At 32.2% G+C, this 27656-nt stretch overlaps 1 protein-coding gene across 1 annotated transcript; it reads right to left on the minus strand.

Annotated features, from left to right (window-relative positions):
* Positions 1–27575, minus strand: yars2 (tyrosyl-tRNA synthetase 2, mitochondrial). Its single transcript, XM_041038567.1, has 5 exons — positions 26788–27575; positions 3536–3703; positions 2257–2412; positions 1821–1991; positions 1–1584 (listed from the first exon to the last, which is right to left on the minus strand). Exons 1-5 carry the CDS (start codon positions 27573–27575, stop codon positions 1425–1427), a joined length of 1443 nt encoding a protein of 480 aa, XP_040894501.1. The 3' UTR covers positions 1–1424.
* Positions 27576–27656: the final 81 nt, after the last annotated feature.

Genomic DNA, 27656 nt, shown 5'->3' on the forward strand with positions numbered 1-27656 from the left:
AATGCGGTTTTAAAAACTGCCTCCTGATAACAAAAAACAAGACTAAACTTCATGGCAGAGTTTGAGAAATGACAATGCTGTATTTTAAATTGAGATGACCCCACCACCCTTTTTTTCAGCTCACAAGACATGTTTTTTTACTCTGTTTCACCTCAAACCAAATATCTTTTAGACATTTACAATTCATAAAATACACATGTATACAAACACAAAAGGTTGTCAAAAACAATCTCCAATAACATTTGGAAAAATAAGCTGTGGAGTGTTTTTTTAACCAATCAGTGAAAAATGAGCTGCTTGTAAACATTCCACCTTAAAAGAGATGACATGTCTGAAAATGCATAGGCTGAAGGCTTCAAGGTGTGGATCCTCTGTTAGAGTAGGTATACTTCCCACCACCTAATGTCAAAACTATCCAATGATTCCCAATAAATAAATAAAAATTTCTACAAACTGAGTCAAAGTGTATCTCCATGACTCCATGTATTTCCACCAGTAATCTGGAACTGAGTGGGGTAAGTCAAGGTCAGCACACACCAGACCCTGTCCTCATCTCCACTGGCCCCCAGGAGAAAAAGAGAAGAACAGATGTAGAACTAAAAAGCCACGTACATATCCACATTTAAGGGTCTGCAAAAGCAAAAGAAAATCCCCAACTCCAAAATGAAAAAACAAAGAATGACAGAGAAAGTCTGTGCATGCTGAGAGTTGAAAATAGTTATTTACACCACAGTGAAAACCTGGTACTTCAAGGGAAAATCTAATGCCAGTCTTGAAAAAAATATTCTGCTAATGGAAATATAAAATTCATGGAGTCTAAAAATAATCTACAAGCAAGCTTTCTTTGTTTGTGAATTTATATAAAACCCCTTTCTTTTCTTTTGGAACAGTTTACACTTCCCACCACTAAGAAGAAAAAACAGCTACAGTACAACAGATGTTGGCCTTGTGTTTGCATCAAATTAAAAAAAAAGTGATTCGCTTAAAATAGGACCATAACCTGTTTGCGAGAAATGATGCAGTTTAATTTTACTGTGAGCAATTATTTACCTATGGAGGTCACAGCAGGCTCTGTGGTGCAGCTGTGTCCTGACTGCAGCAGCACCACCACCATTATGACTGGGACAATAGTGCCCCCTAGCGTTCACTTTGCAGGATTTCTGTGGGAGTACAAATTCAACAGGAAACAATCTTTATATCAAACGCTTTTTAATACCTTACCTTTAGATAAAGGTCACATCTGTACATATACATATTTATATGACAACCACAGGCAATCACTGAGCTTAGGCCACACTAAAGCCTACTGTGTACCAAAATATCAGTCCATCCAGGTCTCCTCGCTGACCCTGATGAGGTGTAGTTGCCTACCTTCCCAGCCAGTCCATTCGAGTAAACTGGTCCCTTACAAGAGGCAGACGACCTCAGAGACTGAGCCATTTGATGATGTAGAAGTTCCTCTTGCCCACTCTGAGCAAAGTAAGTCCATTAGACAGGATGTGGAGTTTGGGGATCAGTACTTGCTCTGGTTTGTCTGTCCGATTGTGGTTGATCCACACTGCTCCGTCCTGAACCATCCGATACCTGCACACATACGTTCACATTGTTAATTAGGACAGTGAAACAGTCACTATGAAAACTATGTGTATACCTCCATAGCAAAATGTTTTTGTGATTTGGTTGCACTGACCCTGTAACTTGAATCCATTCATTTACAGGTTAATATGTTTAATATAGTTTTTGAATAAATTATTTCTATTGACTATTGTTAGCTTGCATCCTGGAAGTGGATTTAATGAAAGCAGGAGTGGGGTGCCTACCCTCTGGGCCCCTCTGGGATTGCATTGACTCTGCGACAGGTGTCTATCACAGTCGTCCCCGGCTCCAACAGCAGCTCGTGGAAGGGAGCCTCCCTGAAGAGCTCCTGAAGCTCCTCGTCACTCATTTCCTCCAAGGCCTGCACGCTGCTGTGGTACAGTGCGTTGGTACATCTGCAATGACAATATTACATATAACTTTTTCTCCTCTGAAGGTAATTTGTCCCCTCTGCAATGGGGTCAGAGGTCAAGGGCAACTACAGATCTACAGAACAGCGGCCCTGGCAGAGTTAAAGATTTGGCATCATCCTAAATTACAGATTTTTTAAAAAATTCTCTAACTGACTGAATTCCTTAAAAAGACCTGTAAGAAATGATAAAGAACAATTATATTGAATAAAAGAGCATTAAATGTCACATATACACAGCCTGTTCTGACCTCTTAGCACTCTCAAGGCCCTCCTTTCCATGCACCAGTTTCGTCACTTCTGCAGCCAGTCGCTTATGTGCGAGGCGTTTACCTGGATCCTCTCTCTGCTGCTCCATCAGCCTCTCCACCTCCGCCAGTGGTAGGAAGGTGAACAGCTTCAAGTACCTGTGAAACAGCCACACAGTACACCTCAGTCTCCTGTTACAGTGCAGAGAATAGCTACAGTGGTTTCAGAAATTATTCATACCCCTTTGTTTGATGATCACTTTGTGTTATATATTTAATTTTAAACACATAAAACTGCCATTTTTGTCCACCAGTCTACACTCAATAATCCAAGTGAAAACATGTTTTTAGAAATGTTTCCAAATATTATATAACTCTTAAGCTGAAATCTATCATTTACCAAAGTATTCAGATTGTGCTCTGCTTAGGGTACTCAAAATTGTGTTCAGACATATCCTGGTTGCTTTAGTTATCCTTGAAATGTGTCTAGAACTTGACTGGAGTCCATCTTTGGCAAACTGAATTGATTGGACATAGTTTAGAAACGCACACACTGCTGTGTATATAAGGTCCCACAATTCACACTGCATGTCAGGACAAAACTAAGCCATAAAGTCCAATAATAGTCCATAAAATTTTGTGGCGAGGCACTGATCAGGACAAGAGCATAAAACCATCTCTGAAACTTTGAGTGCTCCCAGGAGCCCAGTGACCTCAATAATTGTGAAATGGTAGATGTTTGGAACCACCAGGACTCTTCTAGATTTGGACGTCCACTCAAACTGAGTAACCTTCCAAGAAGGTTATAGGTCAGGGAGGTGATCAAGAGGTCCCAAGTTCACTCTGAGAGAGCTTCTCTACAGAGATGAGAGAAGCATCCCCATAGCATGGTAGCAGCACCACGTTATGGAGACTGGTTAGAACTGAGGGGAAGGATGAATGCAGCTAAATAAAGAGAGGCCTCGGCCTCGGGACAAGTGTGATTGCCCTTGAGTGGCTCAGTCAAAGACTAATGAGAGATTTCAGTTTTCTTTTTTTTCTTTAAACAAATCTGCTAAAAAAAATTTAAAAGCATGTTTTTCACCTTGTCACTATGGATTGTTGAGTGAAACTGGGGGGCGTAAATGGTAATTTTATCCATTTACAATTAAATCTACAAAACAAATGTGCAAAAAGTGAAGGAGTCTGTCAGACTCTAACTCAACCAGCCAAATTAGGTGATGGGTTTACTAGCATTTATAAGATACTTTCAGATCTTACACATGCCTTTATCTTCACCTACCCTTCCACACTGGTGTCAGGCTGTCTGAGAAAGAACTGGTAGAGTTCAAAGGGTGATGTCTTGTCTCTGTTGAGCCACACTGCATTGCCTGCTGTCTTCCCCAATTTGTCTCCGATAGAGCTGGTCACCAGGGGGATGGTCAGGCCATACACCTCCTCGCCACTCATTCTGGAGAGATGTCAGGATTTCAAGAGTTACATGTCTAGTTTGTGTATATCAAAACATGTAAGAGCATTGGTTCACACTTGATTCACTGCCGGCCCGAGACCCCCCCCCACTTGAAATAATAATTAATCTTTTATTGAGGTCATACTAGTGTTATTTAGGCTTTGAGGTCTTACTAAAATATGACTTTTTTTGGCATATTTTGACGCCTTACGGCCGTATGACATTTTTTATGACATTTAGAGGTCACAATTTTTTTTGACTTTTTTTGGCCGATTTTGACGCCTTACTATACTATGACGTTTTTTATGACATTTTGAGGTCAAAAATTTTTTTGACTTTTTTTGCCCGAAAAAAAAGCCATACTATACTATGACGTTTTTTATGACATTTAGAAGTCAAAAAATTTTTTGACTTTTTTTGGCCGATTTTGACGCCTTACTATACTATGACGTTTTTATGACATTTTGAGGTCAAATTTTTTTTTGACTTTTTTGGGCCGGTTTTGACGCCTTACTATACTATGACGTTTTTTATGACATTTTGAGGTCAAAAAAATTTTTGACTTTTTTTGCCCGAAAAAAACGCCATACTGTACTATGATGTTTTTTATGACATTTTGAGGTCCAAAAAATTTTTGACTTTTTTTGTCCGATTTTGACGCCTTACTATACTATGATGTTTTTTATGACATTTTGAGGTAAAAATTTTTTTTGACTTTTTTTACCCGAAAAAAACGCCTTACTATACTATGACGTTTTTTATGACATTTTGAGGTCAAAAAAATTTTTGACTTTTTTTGGCCGATTTTGATGCCTTACTACATTATGACGTTTTTTATGACATTTTGAGGTCCAAAAAAAATTTGACTTTTTTGGGCCTATTTTAGATAAGATAAGATAAGATAAGATAAAAATACTTTATTGATCCCAAACTGGGAAATTCAACTGTTATAGCAGCCGTGTACAGGTAATAAACACAATAGTACAATGGTCACAAGTACAAAAAATAAGGAGATTTGCCCTACATAAATCTGCAGTAAAAAAGCTAAATAAAGCTAAGTATAAGTAGCAGTCAGCGGTAACAATAAGTTAAGTTTGTGAAACCAGAGTACAAATGTACAAGTAGTACAATGAATTCTCCAGAATGTGCATAGTAGCAAGTCAGTGCACCAAAACAGTCGAGTAGTATGGATGTGCAAATATAAGAAGAATAAGAGTGCAGGATGAATAAGTATATAAACAACAATGAAACAATAAAAACTATACCACTGTAATATGACTGTGCAATATGAGAGGAATAAGAGTGCAGAATGAAATATTCTTATAAACAGCTATGGAACTATAAGAACTGTAAAAAACTATAGAACAGTAATATGAATGTGCAAAATAAGATGAATAGGAGTGCAAGATAAAAAATTGTTATAAATAACTATGAAAACTATTAAGACTGTAAAACTGTAGGACAGTAATATGAATGTGCAAGAATAAAAATGAATAAGAGTGCAGGATGAAATACAGTTGTAAACAAGGTTAAGGTGCATAATCATCATAACAGCAATAACACAGGTTATCTCTGGCACAGGGGTGATGAGTTATACAGTCCTATAGCATGTGGCAGGAATGATTTCCTGTAGCGGTTCCTATTTTGACGCCTTACTAAACTATGGCGTTTTTTATGACATTTTGAGGTCAAAAAATTTTTTTTGACTTTTTTTGACCGATTTTGACGCCTTACTATACTATGACGATTTTTATGACATTTTGAGATAAAAAAATTTTTTAACTTTTTTTGCCCGAAAAAACGCCTTACTATACTATGACGTTTTTTATGACATTTTGAGGTAAAAAAAAATGTTGACTTTTTTTGCCCGAAAAAAACGCCATACTATACTATGATGTTTTTAATGACATTTTGAGGTCAAAAAATGTTTTGACTTTTTTTGTCCCATTTTGACGCCTTACTATACTATGACGTTTTTTATGACATATTGAGGTCAAAAAATTTTTTGACTTTTTTTGTCCGATTTTGACGCCTTACTATACTATGATGTTTTTTATGACATTTTGAGGTCAAAAAAAATTTTGACTTTTTTTGCCCGAAAAAAACGGCATACTATACTATGACGTTTTTTATGACATTTTGAGGTCAAAAAATTTTTTGACTTTTTTTGCCCGAAAAAAAACGGCATACTATACTATGACGTTTTTTATGACATATTGAGGTCAAAAAAAATTTTGACTTTTTTTGTCCAATTTTGACGCCTTACTATACTATGACGTTTTTTATGACATTTTGAGGTCAAAAATTTTTTTGACTTTTTTGCCCGAAAAAAACGCCATACTATACTATGACGTTTTTTATGACATTTTGAGGTCAAAAAAAATGTTGACTTTTTTTGCCCGAAAAAAACGCCATACTATACTATGACGTTTTTTTATGACATTTTGAGGTCCAAAAAAATTTTGACTTTTTTTGCCCGAAAAAAAACGCCATACTATACTATGACGTTTTTTATGACATTTTGAGGTCAAAAAATTTTTTGACTTTTTTTGTCCGATTTTGACACCTTACTATACTATGATGATTTTTATGACATTTTGAGGTCAAAAAAATTTTTGACTTTTTTTGGCCGATTTTGATGCCTTACTATATTATGATGTTTTTTATGACATTTTGAGGTCAAAAAATTTTTTGACTTTTTTTTCCGATTTTGACACCTTACTATACTATGATGATTTTTATGACATTTCGAGGTCAAAAAAAATGTTGACTTGTCCGATTTTGACGCCTTACTATACTATGACGTTTTTTATGACATTTTGAGGTCCTAAAAAATTTTGACTTTTTTTGCCCGAAAAAAACGCCATACTATACTATGATGTTTTTTATGACATTTTGAGGTCAAAAAAAATTTTGACTTTTTTTGGCCGATTTTGATGCCTTACTATATTATGACGTTTTTTATGACATTTTGAGGTCAAAAAATTTTTTGACTTTTTTTTCCCGATTTTGACACCTTACTATACTATGATGATTTTTATGACATTTCGAGGTCAAAAAAAATGTTGACTTTTTTTGTCCGATTTTGACGCCTTACTATACTATGACGTTTTTTATGACATTTTGAGGTCAAAGAAAAATTTGACTTTTTTGGGCCTATTTTGACGCCTTACTATACTATGACGTTTTTTATGACATATTGAGGTCAAAAATTTTTTTGACTTTTTTTCCCCAAAAAAAACGCCTTACTATAATATGACGTTTTTTATGACATTTTGAGGTCCAAAAAAATTTTGACTTTTTTTTGCCCAAAAAAAACGCCTTACTATACTATGACGTTTTTTATGACATTTTGAGGTCAAGAAAAAGGTTGACTTTTTTTGCCCGAAAAAAACGCCTTACTATACTATGACGTTTTTTATGACATTTTGAGGTCCAAAAAAATTTTGACTATTTTTGTCCGAAAAAAACGGTATACTATACTATGACGTTTTTTATGACATTTTGAGGTCCAAAAAAATTTTGACTTTTTTTGCCCGAAAAAAAGGTATACTATACTATGACGTTTTTTATGACATTTTGAGGTCAAAATTTTTTTTGACTTTTTTAGCCCGAAAAAAACGCCATACTATACTATGACGTTTTTTATGACATTTTGAGGTCCAAAAAAATTTTGACTTTTTTTGCCCGAAAAAAACGCCATACTATATTATGACGTTTTTTATGACATTTTGAGGTCCAAAAAAATGTAGACTTTTTTGGCCGAAAAAAACGCCATACTATACTATGACGTTTTTTATGACATTTTGAGGTAAGAAAAAATGTTGACTTTTTTTGGCCTATTTTGACGCCTTACTATACTATGACGTTTTTTATGACATTTTGAGGTCAAAAAATTTTTTGACTTTTTTTGCCCGAAAAAAAACGCCATACTATACAATGACGTTCTTTATGACATTTTGAGGTCCAAAAAAATTTTGACTTTTTTTGTCTGATTTTGACGCCTTACTATACTATGATGTTTTTTATGACATTTTGAGGTCCAAAAAAATTTTTGACTTTTTTTGTCCAATTTTGACGCCTTACTATACTATGACGTTTTCTATGACATATTGAGGTCAAAAATTATTTGGACTTTTTTTGTCCGATTTTGACGCCTTACTATACTATGACGTTTTTTATGACATTTTGAGGTCCAAAAATAATTTGACGTTTTTGGGCCTATTTTGACGCCTTACTATACTATGATGTTTTTTATGACATTTTGAGGTCCAAAAAAATTTTGACTTTTTTTGGCAGAAAAAAAGGCCTTACTATACTATGACGTTTTCTATGACATTTTGAGGTCAAAATTTTTTTTGACTTTTTTGGGCCAGTTTTGACGCCTTACTATATACTATGACGTTTTTTATGACATTTTGAGGTCCAAAAAAATTTTGACTTTTTTTGGCCTATTTTGACGCCTTACTATACTATGACGTTTTTTATGACATTCTGAGGCCAAAAAAATTTTTGACTTTTTTTGCCCGAAAAAAAGGCCATACTATACTATGACGTTTTTTATGACATTTTGAGGTCAAAGAAAAATTTGAATTTTTTTGTCCGATTTTGACACCTTACTATACTATGACGTTTTTTATGACATTTTGAGGTCAAAAAAATGTTTGACTTTTTTTGTCCGATTTTGATGCCTTACTATACTATGACGTTTTTTATGACATTTTGAGGTCCAAAAAAATTTTGACTTTTTTTGCCCAAAAAAACGCCTTACTATACTATGACGTTTTTTATGACATTTTGAGGTCAAAAAAATTTTTGACTTTTTTTGCCCGAAAAAAACGCCATACTATACTATGACGTTTTTTATGACATTTTGAGGTCAAAAAAATTTTTGACTTTTTTTGTCAGAAAAAAACGCTTTACTATACTATGACGTTTTTTATGACATTTTGAGGTCAAAAAATTTTTTGCCTTTTTTTTGCCCGAAAAAACGCCATACTATACTATGACGTTTTTTATGACATTTTGAGGTCAAAAAAATTTTTGACTTTTTTTGTCCAATTTGGACGCCTTACTATACTATGATGTTTTTCATGACATTTTGAGGTCAAAAAATTTTTTGACTTTTTTTGTCCAATTTTGACGCTTTACTATACTATGACGATTTTTATGACATTTTGAGGTCAAAAATTTTTTTGACTTTTTTTGTCCGATTTTGACGCCTTACTATACTATGATGTTTTTTATGACATTTTGAGGTCAAAAAAATTTTTGACTTTTTTTGCCCGAAAAAAACGCCTTACTATACTATGACGTTTTTTATGACATTTTGAGGTCAAAAATTTTTTGACTTTTTTTGCCCGAAAAAAAAAAGCCATACTATACTATGACGTTTTTTATGACATTTTGAGGTCAAAAAAAATTTTGACTTTTTTTGTCCAATTTGGACGCCTTACTATACTATGACGTTTTTTATGACATTTTGAGGTCAAAAATTTTTTTGACTTTTTTTGTCCGAAAGAAAACGCCATACTATACTATGACGATTTTTATGACATTTTGAGGTCAAAAACTTTTTTGACTTTTTTTGTCCGATTTTGACGCCTTACTATACTATGATGTTTTTTATGACATTTTGAGGTCAAAATTTTTTTTGACTTTTTTGGGCCGGTTTTGACGCCATACTATACTATGACATTTTTTATGACATTTTGAGGTCAAAAAAATTTTTGACTTTTTTTGCCCGAAAAAAACGCCATACTATACTATGACGTTTTTTATGACATTTTGAGGTCAAAAAAAATTTTGACTTTTTTTGTCCGATTTTGACGCCTTACTATACTATGACGTTTTTTATGACATTTTGAGGTCAAAAAAATTTTTGACTTTTTTTGTCCAATTTTGACGCCTTACTATACTATGACAATTTTTTTGACATTTTGAGGTCAAAAATTTTTTTGACTTTTTTTGTCCGATTTTGACGCCTTACTATACTATGATGTTTTTTATGACATTTTGAGGTCAAAAAAATTTTTGACTTTTTTTGCCCGAAAAAAACGCCATACTATACTATGACGTTTTTTATGACATATTGAGGTCAAAAATTTTTTTGACTTTTTTTGTCCGATTTTGACGCCTTACTATACTATGACGTTTTTTATGACATTTTGAGGTCCAAAAAAATTTTGACTTTTTTTGCCCAAAAAAAACCCGCCATACTATACTATGACGTTTTTTATGACATTTTGAGGTCAAAAAATTTTTGACTTTTTTTGCCCGAAAAAAACGCCTTACTATACTATGACGTTTTTTTATGACATTTTGAGGTAAAAAAATTTTTTGACTTTTTTTGCCCGAAAAAAACGGCATACTATACTATGATGATTTTTATGACATTTTGAGGTCAAAAATTTTTTTGACTTTTTTTGACCGAAAAAAAAACGCCTTACTATACTATGACGATTTTTTTGACATTTCGAGGTCAAAAAAAATGTTGACTTTTTTGTCCGATTTTGACGCCTTACTATACTATGACGTTTTTTATGACATTTTGAGGTCAAAAAAAATTTTGACTTTTTTTGGCCGATTTTGATGCCTTACTATATTATGACGTTTTTTATGACATTTTGAGGTCAAAAAATTTTTTGACTTTTTTTTTCCGATTTTGACACCTTACTATACTATGATGATTTTTATGACATTTCGAGGTCAAAAAAAATGTTGACTTTTTTTGTCCGATTTTGACGCCTTACTATACTATGACGTTTTTTATGACATTTTGAGGTCCAAAAATATTTTGACTTTTTTTGCCCGAAAAAAACGCCATACTATACTATGACGTTTTTTATGACATTTTGAGGTCAAGAAAAAGGTTGACTTTTTTTGCCCGAAAAAAACGCCTTACTATACTATGACGTTTTTTATGACATTTTGAGGTCCAAAAAAATTTTGACTATTTTTGTCCGAAAAAAACGGTATACTATACTATGACGTTTTTTATGACATTTTGAGGTCAAAAAAAATTTTGACTTTTTTTGCCCGAAAAAAACGGTATACTATACTATGACGTTTTTTATGACATTTTGAGGTCCAAAAAAATTTTGACTTTTTTTGCCCGAAAAAAACGCCATACTATACTATGACGTTTTTTATGACATATTGAGGTCAAAAATTTTTTTGACTTTTTTTGCCCGTAAAAAACGCCTTACTATACTATGATGTTTTTTATGACATTTTGAGGTCCAAAAAAATGTTTGACTTTTTTTGTCCAATTTTGACGCCTTACTATACTATGACGTTTTCTATGACATTTTGAGGTCAAAGAAAAATTTGACTTTTTTGGGCCTATTTTGACGCCTTACTATACTATGACGTTTTTTATGACATTTTGAGGTCAAAAAAATTTTTGACTTTTTTTGACCGATTTTGACGCCTTACTATACTATGACGATTTTTATGACATTTTGAGGTCAAAAAATTTTTTGACTTTTTTTGCCCGAAAAAAACGCCATACTATACTATGACGATTTTTATGACATTTTGAGGTCAAAAATTTTTTTGACTTTTTTTGTCCGATTTTGACGCCTTACTATACTATGATGTTTTTTATGACATTTTGAGGTCAAAATTTTTTTTGACTTTTTTGGGCCGGTTTTGACGCCATACTATACTATGACGTTTTTTATGACATTTTGAGGTCAAAAAATTTTTTGACTTTTTTTGTCCGAAAAAAACGCCATACTATACTATGACGTTTTTTATGACATTTTGAGGTCCAAAAAAATTTTGACTTTTTTTGTCCAATTTTGACGCCTTACTATACTATGACGTTTTTTATGACATTTTGAGGTCAAAAAATTTTTTGACTTGTTTTGTCCGAAAAAAACGCCATACTATACTATGACGATTTTTATGACATTTTGAGGTCAAAAATTTTTTTGACTTTTTTTGTCCGATTTTGACGCCTTACTATACTATGACGTTTTTTATGACATTTTGAGGTCAAAAAATTTTTTGACTTTTTTTGGCCGATTTTGATGCCTTACTATATTATGACGTTTTTTATGACATTTTGAGGTCAAAAATTTTTTTGACTTTTTTTGTCCGATTTTGACGCCTTACTATACTATGACGTTTTTTATGACATTTTGAGGTCAAAATTTTTTTTGACTTTTTTGGGCCGGTTTTGACGCCTTACTATATACTATGACGTTGTTTATGACATTTTGAGGTCAAAAAAAATTTTGACTTTTTTTGTCCGATTTTGACGACTTACTATACTATGACGTTTTTTATGACATTTTGAGGTCAAAAAAAATTTTGACTTTTTTTGTCCAATTTTGACGGCTTACTATACTATGACGTTTTTTATGACATATTGAGGTCAAAAAATTTTTTGACTTTTTTTGTCCAATTTTGACGCCTTACTATACTATGACGTTAATTATGACATATTGAGGTCAAAAAATTTTTGAGTTTTTTTGTCCGAAAAAAACGCCATACTATACTATGACGATTTTTATGACATTTTGAGGTCAAAAAAATTTTTGAATTATTTTGCCCGAAAAAAACGCCATACTATACTATGACGTTTTTTATGACATTTTGAGGTCAAAAACTTTTTTGACTTTTTTTGTCCGATTTTGACGCCTTACTATACTATGATGTTTTTTATGACATTTTGAGGTCAAAATTTTTTTTGACTTTTTTGGGCCGGTTTTGACGCCTTACTATACTATGACGTTTTTTATGACATTTTGTGGTCAAAAAAAATTTTGACTTTTTTTGTCCGATTTTGACGCCTTACTATACTATGACGTTTTTTATGACATTTTGAGGTCAAAAAATTTTTTGAATTATTTTACCCGAAAAAAACGCCATACTATACTATGACGTTTTTTATGACATTTTGAGGTCAAAAATTTTTTTGACTTTTTTTGTCCGATTTTGACGCCTTACAATACTATGACGTTTTTTATGACATTTTGAGGTCAAAATTTTTTTTGACTTTTTTGGGCCGGTTTTGACGCCTTACTATATACTATGACGTTGTTTATGACATTTTGAGGTCCAAAAAAATGTTGACTTTTGTTGTTCGATTTTGACGCCTTACTATACTATGATGTTTTTTATGACATTTTGAGGTCAAAATTTTTTTTGACTTTTTTGGGCCGGTTTTGACGCCTTACTATACTATGACGTTTTTTATGACATTTTGTGGTCAAAAAAATTTTTGACTTTTTTTGTCCGATTTTGACGCCTTACTATACTATGATGTTTTTTATGACATTTTGAGGTCAAAAAAAATTTTGACTTTTTTTGTTCGATTTTGACGACTTACTATACTATGACGTTTTTTATGACATTTTGAGGTCAAAAAATTTTTTGACTTTTTTTGTCCAATTTTGACGCCTTACTATACTATGACGTTTTTTATGACATATTGAGGTCAAAAAATTTTTTGACTTATTTTGTCCAATTTTGACGCCTTACTATACTATGACGTTAATTATGACATATTGAGGTCAAAAAATTTTTGAGTTTTTTTGTCCGAAAAAAACGCCATACTATACTATGACGATTTTTATGACATTTTGAGGTCAAAAAAATTTTTGACTTTTTTTGCCCGAAAAAACCGCCATACTATACTATGACGATTTTTATGACATTTTGAGGTCAAAAAAATTTTTGAATTATTTTGCCCGAAAAAAACGCCATACTATATACTATACTATGACGTTTTTTATGACATTTTGAGGTCAAAAATTTTTTTGACTTTTTTTGTCCGATTTTGACGCCTTACTATACTATGACGTTTTTTATGACATTTTGAGGTCCAAAAAAATTTTGACTTTTTTTGTCCGATTTTGACGCCTTACTATACTATGACGTTTTTTATGACATTTTGAGGTCAAAATTTTTTTTGACTTTTTTGGGCCGGTTTTGACGCCTTACTATACTATGACGTTTTTTATGACATTTTGAGGTCCAAAAAAATTTTGACTTTTTTTGACCGATTTTGACGCCTTACTATACTATGACGTTTTTTATGACATTTTGAGGTCAAAAAAAATTTTGACTTTTTTTGCCCGAAAAAAACGCCATACTATACTATGACGTTTTTCATGACATTTTGAGGTCAAAATTTTTTTTTGACTTTTTTGGGCCGGTTTTGACACCTTACTTTTCTATGACGTTGTTTATGACATTTTGAGGTCAAAAAAAATGTTGACTGTTTTTGACCGATTTTGACGCCTTACTATACTATGACGTTTTTATGACATTTTGAGGTCAAAAAAAATTTTGACTTTTTTTGCCGGAAAAAAACGCCATACTATACTATGACGTTTTATATGACATTTTGAGGTCCAAAAAATTTTTGACTTTTTTTGCCCGTAAAAAACGCCATACTATACTATGATGTTTTTTATGACATTTTGAGGTCCAAAAAAATTTTGACTTTTTTTGCCCGAAAAAAACGCCTTACTATACTATGACGTTTTTTAAGACATTTTGAGGTCAAAAAAAAGGTTGACTTTTTTTTGTCCGATTTTGACGCCTTACTATACTATGACGTTTTTTATGACATTTTGAGGTCAAAAAATTTTTTGACTTTTTTTGTCCGATTTTGACGCCTTACTATACTATGACGTTTTTTATGACATTTTGAGGTCAAAAAATTTTTTGACTTTTTTTGCCCGAAAAAAACACCATACTATACTATGACGTTTTTTATGACATTTTGAGGTCAAAAAAAATTTTGACTTTTTTTGCCCGAAAAAAACGCCTTACTATACTATGACGTTTTTTATGACATTTTGAGGTCAAAAATTTTTTTAACTTTTTTTGCCCGAAAAAAACGCCATACTATACTATGACGTTTTTTATGACATTTTGAGGTCAAAAAATTTTTTGCCTTTTTTTTGCCCGAAAAAAACGCCATACTATACTATGACGTTTTTTATCACATTTTGAGGTCAAAAAAAATTTTGACTTTTTTTGTCCAATTTGGACGCCTTACTATACTATGACGTTTTTTATGACATTCTGAGGTCAAAAAATTTTTTGACTTTTTTTGCCCGAAAAAAACGCCATACTATACTATGACGTTTTTGATGACATTTTGAGGTCAAAAACTTTTTTGACTTTTTTTGTCCAATTTTGACGCCTTACTATACTATGATGTTTTTTATGACATTTTGAGGTCAAAATTTTTTTTGACTTTTTTGAGCCGGTTTTGACGCCATACTATACTGTGACGTTTTTTATGACATTTTGAGGTCAAAAAATTTTTTGACTTTTTTTGCCCGAAAAAAACGGCATTATATACTGACGTTTTTTATGACATTTTGAGGTCAAAAAATTTTTTGACTTTTTTTGTCCGATTTTGACGCCTTACTATACTATGACGTTTTTTATGACATTTTGAGGTCAAAAAAATTTTTGACTTTTTTTGTCCAATTTTGACGCCTTACTATACTATGACGATTTTTATGACATTTTGAGGTCAAAAAAATTTTTGACTTTTTTTGCCCGAAAAAAACGCCATACTATACTATGACGATTTTTATGACATTTTGAGGTCAAAAAAATTTTTGACTTTTTTTGGCCGAAAAAAATGCCATACTATACTATGACGTTTTTTATGACATATTGAGGTCAAAAAAATTTTTGACTTTTTTTGTCCGATTTTGACGCCTTACTATACTATGATGTTTTTTATGACATTTTGAGGTCAAAAAAATTTTTGACTTTTTTTGCCCGAAAAAAACGGCATTCTATACTGACGTTTTTTATGACATTTTGAGGTCATAAAAATTTTTGACTTTTTTTGTCCGATTTTGACGCCTTACTATACTATGACGTTTATTATGACATTTTGAGGTCCAAAAAATTTTGACTTTTTTTGACCGATTTTGACGCCATACTATACTATGACGTTTTTTATGACATTTTGAGGTCAAAAATTTTTTTGACTTTTTTTGCCCGAAAAAAACGCCTTACTATACTATGACGATTTTTATGACATTTTGAGGTCAAAAATTTTTTTGACTTTTTTTGCCCGAAAAAAACGCCATACTATATACTATACTATGACGTTTTTTATGACATTTTGAGGTCAAAAATTTTTTTGACTTTTTTTGTCCGAAAAAAACGCCATACTATACTATGACGATTTTTATGACATTTTGAGGTCAAAAACTTTTTTGACTTTTTTTGTCCGATTTTGACGCCTTACTATACTATGATGTTTTTTATGACATTTTGAGGTCAAAATTTTTTTTGACTTTTTTGGGCCGGTTTTGACGCCTTACTATACTATGACGTTTTTTCTGACATTTTGAGGTCAAAAAATTTTTTGACTTTTTTTGTCCGATTTTGACGCCTTACTATACTATGACGTTTTTTATGACATTTTGAGGTCCAAAAAAATTTTGACTTTTTTTGTCCAATTTTGACGCCTTACTATACTATGACGTTTTTTATGACATTTTGAGGTCAAAAAAATTTTTGACTTGTTTTGTCCGAAAAAAACGCCATACTATACTATGATGTTTTTTATGACATATTGAGGTCAAAAAAAATTTTGACTTTTTTTGTCTGATTTTGACGCCTTACTATACTATGATGTTTTTTATGACATTTTGAGGTCAAAAAATGTTTTGACTTTTTTTGCCCGAAAAAAAACGGCATTCTATACTGACGTTTTTTATGACATTTTGAGGTCATAAAAATTTTTGACTTTTTTTGTCCGATTTTGACGCCTTACTATACTATGACGTTTATTATGACATTTTGAGGTCCAAAAAATTTTGACTTTTTTTGACCGATTTTGACGCCATACTATACTATGTTTTTTATGACATTTTGAGGTCAAAAATTTTTTTGACTTTTTTTGCCCGAAAAAAACGCCTTACTATACTATGACGATTTTTATGACATTTTGAGGTCAAAAAATTTTTTGACTTTTTTTGCCCGAAAAAAACGCCATACTATATACTATACTATGACGTTTTTTATGACATTTTGAGGTCAAAAATTTTTTTGACTTTTTTTGTCCGAAAAAAACGCCATACTATACTATGACGATTTTTATGACATTTTGAGGTCAAAAACTTTTTTGACTTTTTTTGTCTGATTTTGACGCCTTACTATACTATGATGTTTTTTATGACATTTTGAGGTCAAAAAATTTTTGAGTTTTTTTGTCCGAAAAAACGCCATACTATACTATGACGATTTTTATGACATTTTGAGGTCAAAAAAATTTTTGACTTTTTTTGCCCGAAAAAAACCGCCATACTATACTATGACGATTTTTATGACATTTTGAGGTCAAAAAAATTTTTGAATTATTTTGCCCGAAAAAAACGCCATACTATACTATGACGTTTTTTATGACATTTTGAGGTCAAAAATTTTTTTGACTTTTTTTGTCCGATTTTGACGCCTTACTATACTATGACGTTTTTTATGACATTTTGAGGTCCAAAAAAATTTTGACTTTTTTTGTCCGATTTTGACGCCTTACTATACTATGACGTTTTTTATGACATTTTGAGGTCAAAATTTTTTTTGACTTTTTTGGGCCGGTTTTGACGCCTTACTATACTATGACGTTTTTTATGACATTTTGAGGTCCAAAAAAATTTTGACTTTTTTTGACCGATTTTGACGCCTTACTATACTATGACGTTTTTTATGACATTTTGAGGTCAAAAAAAATTTTGACTTTTTTTGCCCGAAAAAAACGCCATACTATACTATGACGTTTTTCATGACATTTTGAGGTCAAAATTTTTTTTTGACTTTTTTGGGCCGGTTTTGACACCTTACTATACTATGACGTTGTTTATGACATTTTGAGGTCAAAAAAAATGTTGACTGTTTTTGACCGATTTTGACGCCTTACTATACTATGACGTTTTTATGACATTTTGAGGTCAAAAAAAATTTTGACTTTTTTTGCCCGAAAAAAACGCCTTACTATACTATGACGTTTTTTATGACATTTTGAGGTCAAAAATTTTTTTAACTTTTTTTGCCCAAAAAAAACGCCATACTATACTATGACGTTTTTTATGACATTTTGAGGTCAAAAAATTTTTTGCCTTTTTTTTGCCCGAAAAAAACGCCATACTATACTATGACGTTTTTTATCACATTTTGAGGTCAAAAAAAATTTTGACTTTTTTTGTCCAATTTGGACGCCTTACTATACTATGACGTTTTTTATGACATTCTGAGGTCAAAAAATTTTTTGACTTTTTTTGCCCGAAAAAAACGCCATACTATACTATGACGTTTTTGATGACATTTTGAGGTCAAAAACTTTTTTGACTTTTTTTGTCCAATTTTGACGCCTTACTATACTATGATGTTTTTTATGACATTTTGAGGTCAAAATTTTTTTTGACTTTTTTGAGCCGGTTTTGACGCCATACTATACTGTGACGTTTTTTATGACATTTTGAGGTCAAAAAATTTTTTGACTTTTTTTGCCCGAAAAAAACGGCATTATATACTGACGTTTTTTATGACATTTTGAGGTCATAAAAATTTTTGACTTTTTTTGCCCGAAAAAAACGGCATTATATACTGACGTTTTTTATGACATTTTGAGGTCAAAAAATTTTTTGACTTTTTTTGTCCGATTTTGACGCCTTACTATACTATGACGTTTTTTATGACATTTTGAGGTCAAAAAAATTTTTGACTTTTTTTGTCCAATTTTGACGCCTTACTATACTATGACGATTTTTATGACATTTTGAGGTCAAAAAAATTTTTGACTTTTTTTGCCCGAAAAAAACGCCATACTATACTATGACGATTTTTATGACATTTTGAGGTCAAAAAAATTTTTGACTTTTTTTGGCCGAAAAAAATGCCATACTATACTATGACGTTTTTTATGACATATTGAGGTCAAAAAAAATTTTGACTTTTTTTGTCCGATTTTGACGCCTTACTATACTATGATGTTTTTTATGACATTTTGAGGTCAAAAAAATTTTTGACTTTTTTTGCCCGAAAAAAACGGCATTCTATACTGACGTTTTTTATGACATTTTGAGGTCATAAAAATTTTTGACTTTTTTTGTCCGATTTTGACGCCTTACTATACTATGACGTTTATTATGACATTTTGAGGTCCAAAAAATTTTGACTTTTTTTGACCGATTTTGACGCCATACTATACTATGACGTTTTTTATGACATTTTGAGGTCAAAAATTTTTTTGACTTTTTTTGCCCGAAAAAAACGCCTTACTATACTATGACGATTTTTATGACATTTTGAGGTCAAAAATTTTTTTGACTTTTTTGCCCGAAAAAAACGCCATACTATATACTATACTATGACGTTTTTTATGACATTTTGAGGTCAAAAATTTTTTTGACTTTTTTTGTCCGAAAAAAACGCCATACTATACTATGACGATTTTTATGACATTTTGAGGTCAAAAACTTTTTTGACTTTTTTTGTCCGATTTTGACGCCTTACTATACTATGATGTTTTTTATGACATTTTGAGGTCAAAATTTTTTTTGACTTTTTTGGGCCGGTTTTGACGCCATACTATACTATGACGTTTTTTCTGACATTTTGAGGTCAAAAAATTTTTTGACTTTTTTTGTCCGATTTTGACGCCTTACTATACTATGACGTTTTTTATGACATTTTGAGGTCCAAAAAAATTTTGACTTTTTTTGTCCAATTTTGACGCCTTACTATACTATGACGTTTTTTATGACATTTTGAGGTCAAAAAAATTTTTGACTTGTTTTGTCCGAAAAAAACGCCATACTATACTATGATGTTTTTTATGACATATTGAGGTCAAAAAAAATTTTGACTTTTTTTGTCTGATTTTGACGCCTTACTATACTATGATGTTTTTTATGACATTTTGAGGTCAAAAAATTTTTTGACTTTTTTTGCCCGAAAAAAACGGCATTCTATACTGACGTTTTTTATGACATTTTGAGGTCATAAAAATTTTTGACTTTTTTTGTCCGATTTTGACGCCTTACTATACTATGACGTTTATTATGACATTTTGAGGTCCAAAAAATTTTGACTTTTTTTGACCGATTTTGACGCCATACTATACTATGTTTTTTATGACATTTTGAGGTCAAAAATTTTTTTGACTTTTTTTGCCCGAAAAAAACGCCTTACTATACTATGACGATTTTTATGACATTTTGAGGTCAAAAAATTTTTTGACTTTTTTTGCCCGAAAAAAACGCCATACTATATACTATACTATGACGTTTTTTATGACATTTTGAGGTCAAAAATTTTTTTGACTTTTTTTGTCCGAAAAAAACGCCATACTATACTATGACGATTTTTATGACATTTTGAGGTCAAAAACTTTTTTGACTTTTTTTGTCTGATTTTGACGCCTTACTATACTATGATGTTTTTTATGACATTTTGAGGTCAAAAAATTTTTGAGTTTTTTTGTCCGAAAAAACGCCATACTATACTATGACGATTTTTATGACATTTTGAGGTCAAAAAAATTTTTGACTTTTTTTGCCCGAAAAAACCGCCATACTATACTATGACGATTTTTATGACATTTTGAGGTCAAAAAAATTTTTGAATTATTTTGCCCGAAAAAAACGCCATACTATACTATGACGTTTTTTATGACATTTTGAGGTCAAAAATTTTTTTGACTTTTTTTGTCCGATTTTGACGCCTTACTATACTATGACGTTTTTTATGACATTTTGAGGTCCAAAAAAATTTTGACTTTTTTTGTCCGATTTTGACGCCTTACTATACTATGACGTTTTTTATGACATTTTGAGGTCAAAATTTTTTTTGACTTTTTTGGGCCGGTTTTGACGCCTTACTATACTATGACGTTTTTTATGACATTTTGAGGTCCAAAAAAATTTTGACTTTTTTTGACCGATTTTGACGCCTTACTATACTATGACGTTTTTTATGACATTTTGAGGTCAAAAAAAATTTTGACTTTTTTTGCCCGAAAAAAACGCCATACTATACTATGACGTTTTTCATGACATTTTGAGGTCAAAATTTTTTTTTGACTTTTTTGGGCCGGTTTTGACACCTCACTATACTATGACGTTGTTTATGACATTTTGAGGTCAAAAAAAATGTTGACTGTTTTTGCCGGAAAAAAACGCCATACTATACTATGACGTTTTATATGACATTTTGAGGTCAAAAAAAAGGTTGACTTTTTTTTGTCCGATTTTGACGCCTTACTATACTATGACGTTTTTTATGACATTTTGAGGTCAAAAAATTTTTTGACTTTTTTTGTCCGATTTTGACGCCTTACTATACTATGACGTTTTTTATGACATTTTGAGGTCAAAAAATTTTTTGACTTTTTTTGCCCGAAAAAAACACCATACTATACTATGACGTTTTTTATGACATTTTGAGGTCAAAAAAAATTTTAACTTTTTTTGCCCGAAAAAAACGCCTTACTATACTATGACGTTTTTTATGACATTTTGAGGTCAAAAATTTTTTTAACTTTTTTTGCCCGAAAAAAACGCCATACTATACTATGACGTTTTTTATGACATTTTGAGGTCAAAAAATTTTTTGCCTTTTTTTTGCCCGAAAAAAACGCCATACTATACTATGACGTTTTTTATCACATTTTGAGGTCCAAAAAAATTTTGACTTTTTTTGTCCAATTTGGACGCCTTACTATACTATGACGTTTTTTATGACATTCTGAGGTCAAAAAATTTTTTGACTTTTTTTGCCCGAAAAAAACGCCATACTATACTATGACGTTTTTTATGACATTTTGAGGTCAAAAACTTTTTTGACTTTTTTTGTCCAATTTTGACGCCTTACTATACTATGATGTTTTTTATGACATTTTGAGGTCAAAATTTTTTTTGACTTTTTTGAGCCGGTTTTGACGCCATACTATACTGTGACGTTTTTTATGACATTTTGAGGTCAAAAAAATTTTTGACTTTTTTTGCCCGAAAAAAACGGCATTATATACTGACGTTTTTTATGACATTTTGAGGTCAAAAAAAATTTTGACTTTTTTTGTCCGATTTTGACGCCTTACTATACTATGACGTTTTTAATGACATTTTGAGGTCAAAAAAATTTTGACTTTTTTTGTCCAATTTTGACGCCTTACTATACTATGACGATTTTTATGACATTTTGAGGTCAAAAAAATTTTTGACTTTTTTTGCCGGAAAAAAACGCCATACTATACTATGACGATTTTTATGACATTTTGAGGTCAAAAAAATTTTTGACTTTTTTTGGCCGAAAAAAATGCCATACTATACTATGACGTTTTTTATGACATATTGAGGTCCAAAAAAATTTTGACTTTTTTTGTCCGATTTTGACGCCTTACTATACTATGATGTTTTTTATGACATTTTGAGGTCAAAAAAATTTTTGACTTTTTTTGCCCGAAAAAAACGGCATTCTATACTGACGTTTTTTATGACATTTCGAGGTCATAAAAATTTTTGACTTTTTTTGTCCGATTTTGACGCCTTACTATACTATGACGTTTATTATGACATTTTGAGGTCCAAAAAATTTTGACTTTTTTTGACCGATTTTGACGCCATACTATACTGACGTTTTTTATGACATTTTGAGGTCAAAAATTTTTTTGACTTTTTTTGCCCGAAAAAAACGCCTTACTATACTATGACGATTTTTATGACATTTTGAGGTCAAAAAATTTTTTGACTTTTTTTGCCCGAAAAAAACGCCTTACTATACTATGACGATTTTTATGACATTTTGAGGTCAAAAAATTTTTTGACTTTTTTTGCCCGAAAAAAACGCCATACTATATACTATACTATGACGTTTTTTATGACATTTTGAGGTCAAAAATTTTTTTGACTTTTTTTGTCCGAAAAAAACGCCATACTATACTATGACGATTTTTATGACATTTTGAGGTCAAAAACTTTTTTGACTTTTTTTGTCCGATTTTGACGCCTTACTATACTATGATGTTTTTTATGACATTTTGAGGTCAAAATTTTTTTTGACTTTTTTGGGCCGGTTTTGACGCCATACTATACTATGACGTTTTTTATGACATTTTGAGGTCAAAAAAATTTTTGACTTTTTTTGTCCGATTTTGACGCCTTACTATACTATGACGTTTTTTATGACATTTTGAGGTCCAAAAAAATTTTGACTTTTTTTGTCCAATTTTGACGCCTTACTATACTATGACGTTTTTTATGACATTTTGAGGTCAAAAAAATTTTTGACTTGTTTTGTCCGAAAAAAACGCCATAATATACTATGACGATTTTTATGACATTTTGAGGTCAAAAATTTTTTTGACTTTTTTTGTCCGATTTTGACGCCATACTATACTATGACGTTTTTTATGACATTTTGAGGTCAAAAATTTTTTTGACTTTTTTTGTCCGATTTTGACGCCTTACTATACTATGACGTTTTTTATGACATTTTGAGGTCAAAATTTTTTTGGACTTTTTTGGGCCGGTTTTGACGCCTTACTATATACTATGACGTTGTTTATGACATTTTGAGGTCAAAAAATTTTTTGACTTTTTTTGCCCGAAAAAAACGGCATTCTATACTGACGTTTTTTATGACATTTTGAGGTCATAAAAATTTTTGACTTTTTTTGTCCGATTTTGACGCCATACTATACTATGACGTTTTTTATGACATTTTGAGGTCAAAAAAATTTTGACTTTTTTTGCCCGAAAAAAACGCCATACTATACTGACGTTTTTTATGACATTTTGAGGTCAAAAAAAATTTTGACTTTTTTTGTCCGATTTTGACGCCTTACTATACTATGACGTTTTTTATGACATTTTGAGGTCCAAAAAAATTTTGACTTTTTTTGTCCGATTTTGATGCCTTACTATACTATGATGTTTTTTATGACATTTTGAGGTCAAAAAAAATTTTGACTTTTTTTGCCCGAAAAAAACGCCTTACTATACTATGACGTTTTTTATGACATTTTGAGGTCAAAATTTTTTTTGACTGTTTTGGGCCGGTTTTGACGCCTTACTATACTATGACGTTTTTTATGACATTTTGAGGTCCAAAAAAATTTTGACTTTTTTTGACCGATTTTGACGCCATACTATACTATGACGTTTTTGATGACATTTTGAGGTCAAAAATTTTTTTGACTTTTTTTGCCCGAAAAAAACGCTTTACTATACTATGACGTTTTTTATGACATTTTGAGGTCCAAAAATTTTTTGACTTTTTTTGCCCAAAAAAAATGCTTTACTATACTATGACGTTTTTTATGACATTTTGAGGTCAAAAAATTTTTTGATTTTTTTTGCCCGAAAAAAACGGCATACTATACTATGACGTTTTTTATGACATATTGAGGTCAAAAAAAATTTTGACTTTTTTTGTCCGATTTTGACACCTTACTATACTATGATGTTTTTTATGACATTCTGAGGTAAAAAAGTTTTTCGACTTTTTTTACCTGAAAAAAACGCCTTAATATACTATGATGTTTTTTATGACATTTTGAGGTCAAAAAAATTTTTGACTTTTTTTGCCCGAAAAAAACGGCATTCTATACTGACGTTTTTTATGACATTTTGAGGTCATAAAAATTTTTGACTTTTTTTGTCCGATTTTGACGCCTTACTATACTATGACGTTTATTATGACATTTTGAGGTCCAAAAAATTTTGACTTTTTTTGACCGATTTTGACGCCATACTATACTATGACGTTTTTTATGACATTTTGAGGTCAAAAATTTTTTTGACTTTTTTTGCCCGAAAAAAACGCCTTACTATACTATGACGATTTTTATGACATTTTGAGGTCAAAAAATTTTTTGACTTTTTTTGCCCGAAAAAAACGCCATACTATATACTATACTATGACATTTTTTTATGACATTTTGAGGTCCAAAAAAATTTTGACTTTTTTTGCCCGAAAAAAACGCTTTACTATACTATGACGTTTTTGATGACATTTTGAGGTCAAAAATTTTTTTGACTTTTTTTGCCCGAAAAAAACGCCATACTATACTATGACGTTTTTTATGACATTTTGAGGTCAAAAAATTTTTTGACTTTTTTTGTCCGAAAAAAACGCCATACTATACTATGACGATTTTTATGACATTTTGAGGTCAAAAAATTTTTTGATTTTTTTTGCCCGAAAAAAACGCCATACTATACTATGACGTTTTTTATGACATATTGAGGTCAAAAAAATTTTTGACTTTTTTTGTCCGATTTTGACGCCTTACTATACTATGATGTTTTTTATGACATTCTGAGGTAAAAAAGTTTTTCGACTTTTTTTACCTGAAAAAAACGCCTTACTATACTATGATGTTTTTTATGACATTTTGAGGTCAAAAAAATTTTTGACTTTTTTTGCCCGAAAAAAACGGCATACCATACTATGACGTTTTTTTATGACATTTTGAGGTCAAAAACTTTTTTGACATTTTTTGCCCGAAAAAAACGCCATACTATACTATGACGTTTTTTATGACATTTTGAGGTCTTACTAAAATATGACTTGTTTTGGCATATTTTGACGCCTTACGGCCGTATGACATTTTTTATGACATTTTGAGGTCTTACTAAAATATGACTTTTTTTGGCATATTTTGACGCTTTACTATACCATGATGTTTTTAATTACATTTTGAGGTCTTACTAAAATAAACAGTCCGCCCCTGATCAATAGATCGCAAAAACACAAAAATGTAACAGCGCGTAAATTATATGTTTTTTTAGGCTGTAATGTTGGCTATTTTAACATGGGGGTAAATGGATAATTTCTCTCTTCTGGAGCCAGCCCGCAGCGGCAGCCGAGAAACGCGAACGCGGAAGTGATCCTCACTGCTGAAACCTACAACTCTTGCCTTGGTTACGTTTCACTCTGTGGCACCTGCGGCTGCGAGGACACGCTGCTGCGGTTCACTGATACTGCATTTTATAGGGTAAAAAAAACGTTCCGACCATCGGCCGGGAACAGACCGGCCGTTCGGGAAACCTCCCGTACCTCCCGATGGCCAGCCCGCCCGTTCACACTGTTGAACTGCTTCTGTCTTTTTTGCATACATGAATAAAACAATGGGTAATAATTCAGCTTTAAGTGGAATCCAGCAGAGGTGATATGAGCATATTGTTTTAACCTGTTTTACAAAATTGTCTTGTTAAATAAAATTTCAAAAGAAATATGTGTAACTGAAGTTTTTCTTTCACATGTTTAGTGTTTTGTCTGATCTGCGTAATACAGTTCACTGTATAAAACATCAATATTATTATTATACAGGGCTTTTTGTATAGATTTGCCATATCATGTTATATCAAGACAAACAAAGAAACACTCTCATTAAGACAATGTTAGATAGGTAGCATAATGTCCCCTTGGTAGTTAGAATTTAGCAACTCTCCACAAAGCAATCAGTCCAAATTGAATGTAAAGCTTTTAAAGGTGTTCCTTTGTTATTAAAAAAGACACCTATACCATAACTGCGCTACTGATATTTTGCAGAATTGTAAATTGGCTCTTATCAGCTCTTGCAAGACATTCAGTTACATTTTCTGGTGTGTCCATTTACCAAGGATCTCTAAAATAATAAATTACCTAAATTTTCAATGAGGTCTGGTACAGAGGTATAGAGAAAACACTGCCGTTAAAGCTTGTTTTTAAGTAGGATGGACATTTACTTGTAAATGCATTCCTGGCCAGACATCACATTGAAAAACTGATTGGTATCCCTGAGCTGAATCTTGTAACCATATAGCTGGTTCAGCTGCTAGAAGACAGAAGACTGCTTGATATAAGATATCTGCTAAGATATCTGTAAGATAGCTGCTTGCCTAGTACAACAAAGTGCTCCGCAGTGGATTAGAGGTATGCTGAATTGAAGGGTGTCTCCTAACAATCCACAAAAAATATTCGATAAAATTTTCTGCTCTGTCTACATTTACCAAGGATCAATGATATATTAAATTAAGAGAATTTTCAACAAGGTTTGGAACCAAGATAGAAAACAGAAACCATTTTTAAATAAAATGGGCATTTACTTGTGAATGTACTCATGGCCAGACATCAAATTGCCCAGCTGGTCGGTGCCTCCGAGCTGAATCTTGCAGCCATATATTTGGTTCAGATGGTAGAAGTCATAAGCTTGAAACACTTGATAGGTGAACTCTGTCAGGCTCATACCGTCTGCGCTCTTCAGCCTGGACTGAACGCTTTGGCGGCTGAGCATGGTGCCCATCCTGAAGTACCTGCCGGCCTCCGACAGAAAAGCCACGACGCCCCAGTCCTTGTACCAGCTCAGGTTGTTCAGTACATTAACAGTGCCCAGCTTCCTGGAGCTATCGTGAAAGTACAGTTCGTGGTTGGTGAAAATCCTCTGGATGCTCTCCCGGATGCTGCGGGTGTTCGCCTCAACGACATCCGCGGACAGGCGCTCCCTCTCGCTCGTTTTCCCACTCGGGTCCCCGATTTGTGCCGTGGCCCCTCCGAGCACAGCGAGGGCATGGTGCCCGGCGCTTCGGAAGTGCAGCAGGCCGATGATAGCGAGCAAGTTACCCACATGCAGGCTATCGGCCGTGGGGTCAAAGCCGCAGTATACAGTCTGAGCGCTGGACTCTAGCAGCCGAGGTAGCTGGTCCTGAGCTGCGTTATCGGGGAAGGAGTCCTTCAGAATACCGCGTTTACCTAGAGAGAAGAGCAGCCCGTTATGTGCTGTGGAAGAACAGTGAAATTTAGATCTGGGTGTGAGGCAAAGACTCGTTCTCTCAAGGAGAATACAGCATCCATTCCGTGATAAGTAACGGCAAGTCCTCACCATGGACGCAGCCATGTTGGACAACGTGACAAGCAGACAGGGGACGCATGGATAGTTTGTTGAGCGCCCTCTAGTGCACTGGTTCTCAAAGGCAGA

Source organism: Toxotes jaculatrix, chromosome 5 (assembly GCF_017976425.1).
Source record: "Toxotes jaculatrix isolate fToxJac2 chromosome 5, fToxJac2.pri, whole genome shotgun sequence".
NCBI classification, from domain to species: Eukaryota; Metazoa; Chordata; class Actinopteri; family Toxotidae; genus Toxotes; species Toxotes jaculatrix.

Coding starts and splice junctions, on each gene's coding strand:
- yars2 (XM_041038567.1), bottom strand. CDS start 27,575: ATGGCTGCGTCCATGGTGAGGACTTGCCGTTACTTATCACGGAATGGA. Junction 3,704..26,787: donor GGCCATGAGTACATTCACAA/GTAAATGCCCAT, acceptor ACATCTCTCCAG/AATGAGTGGCGAGGAGGTGT. Junction 1,992..2,256: donor GGCCTTGAGAGTGCTAAGAG/GTCAGAACAGGC, acceptor TTGTCATTGCAG/ATGTACCAACGCACTGTACC.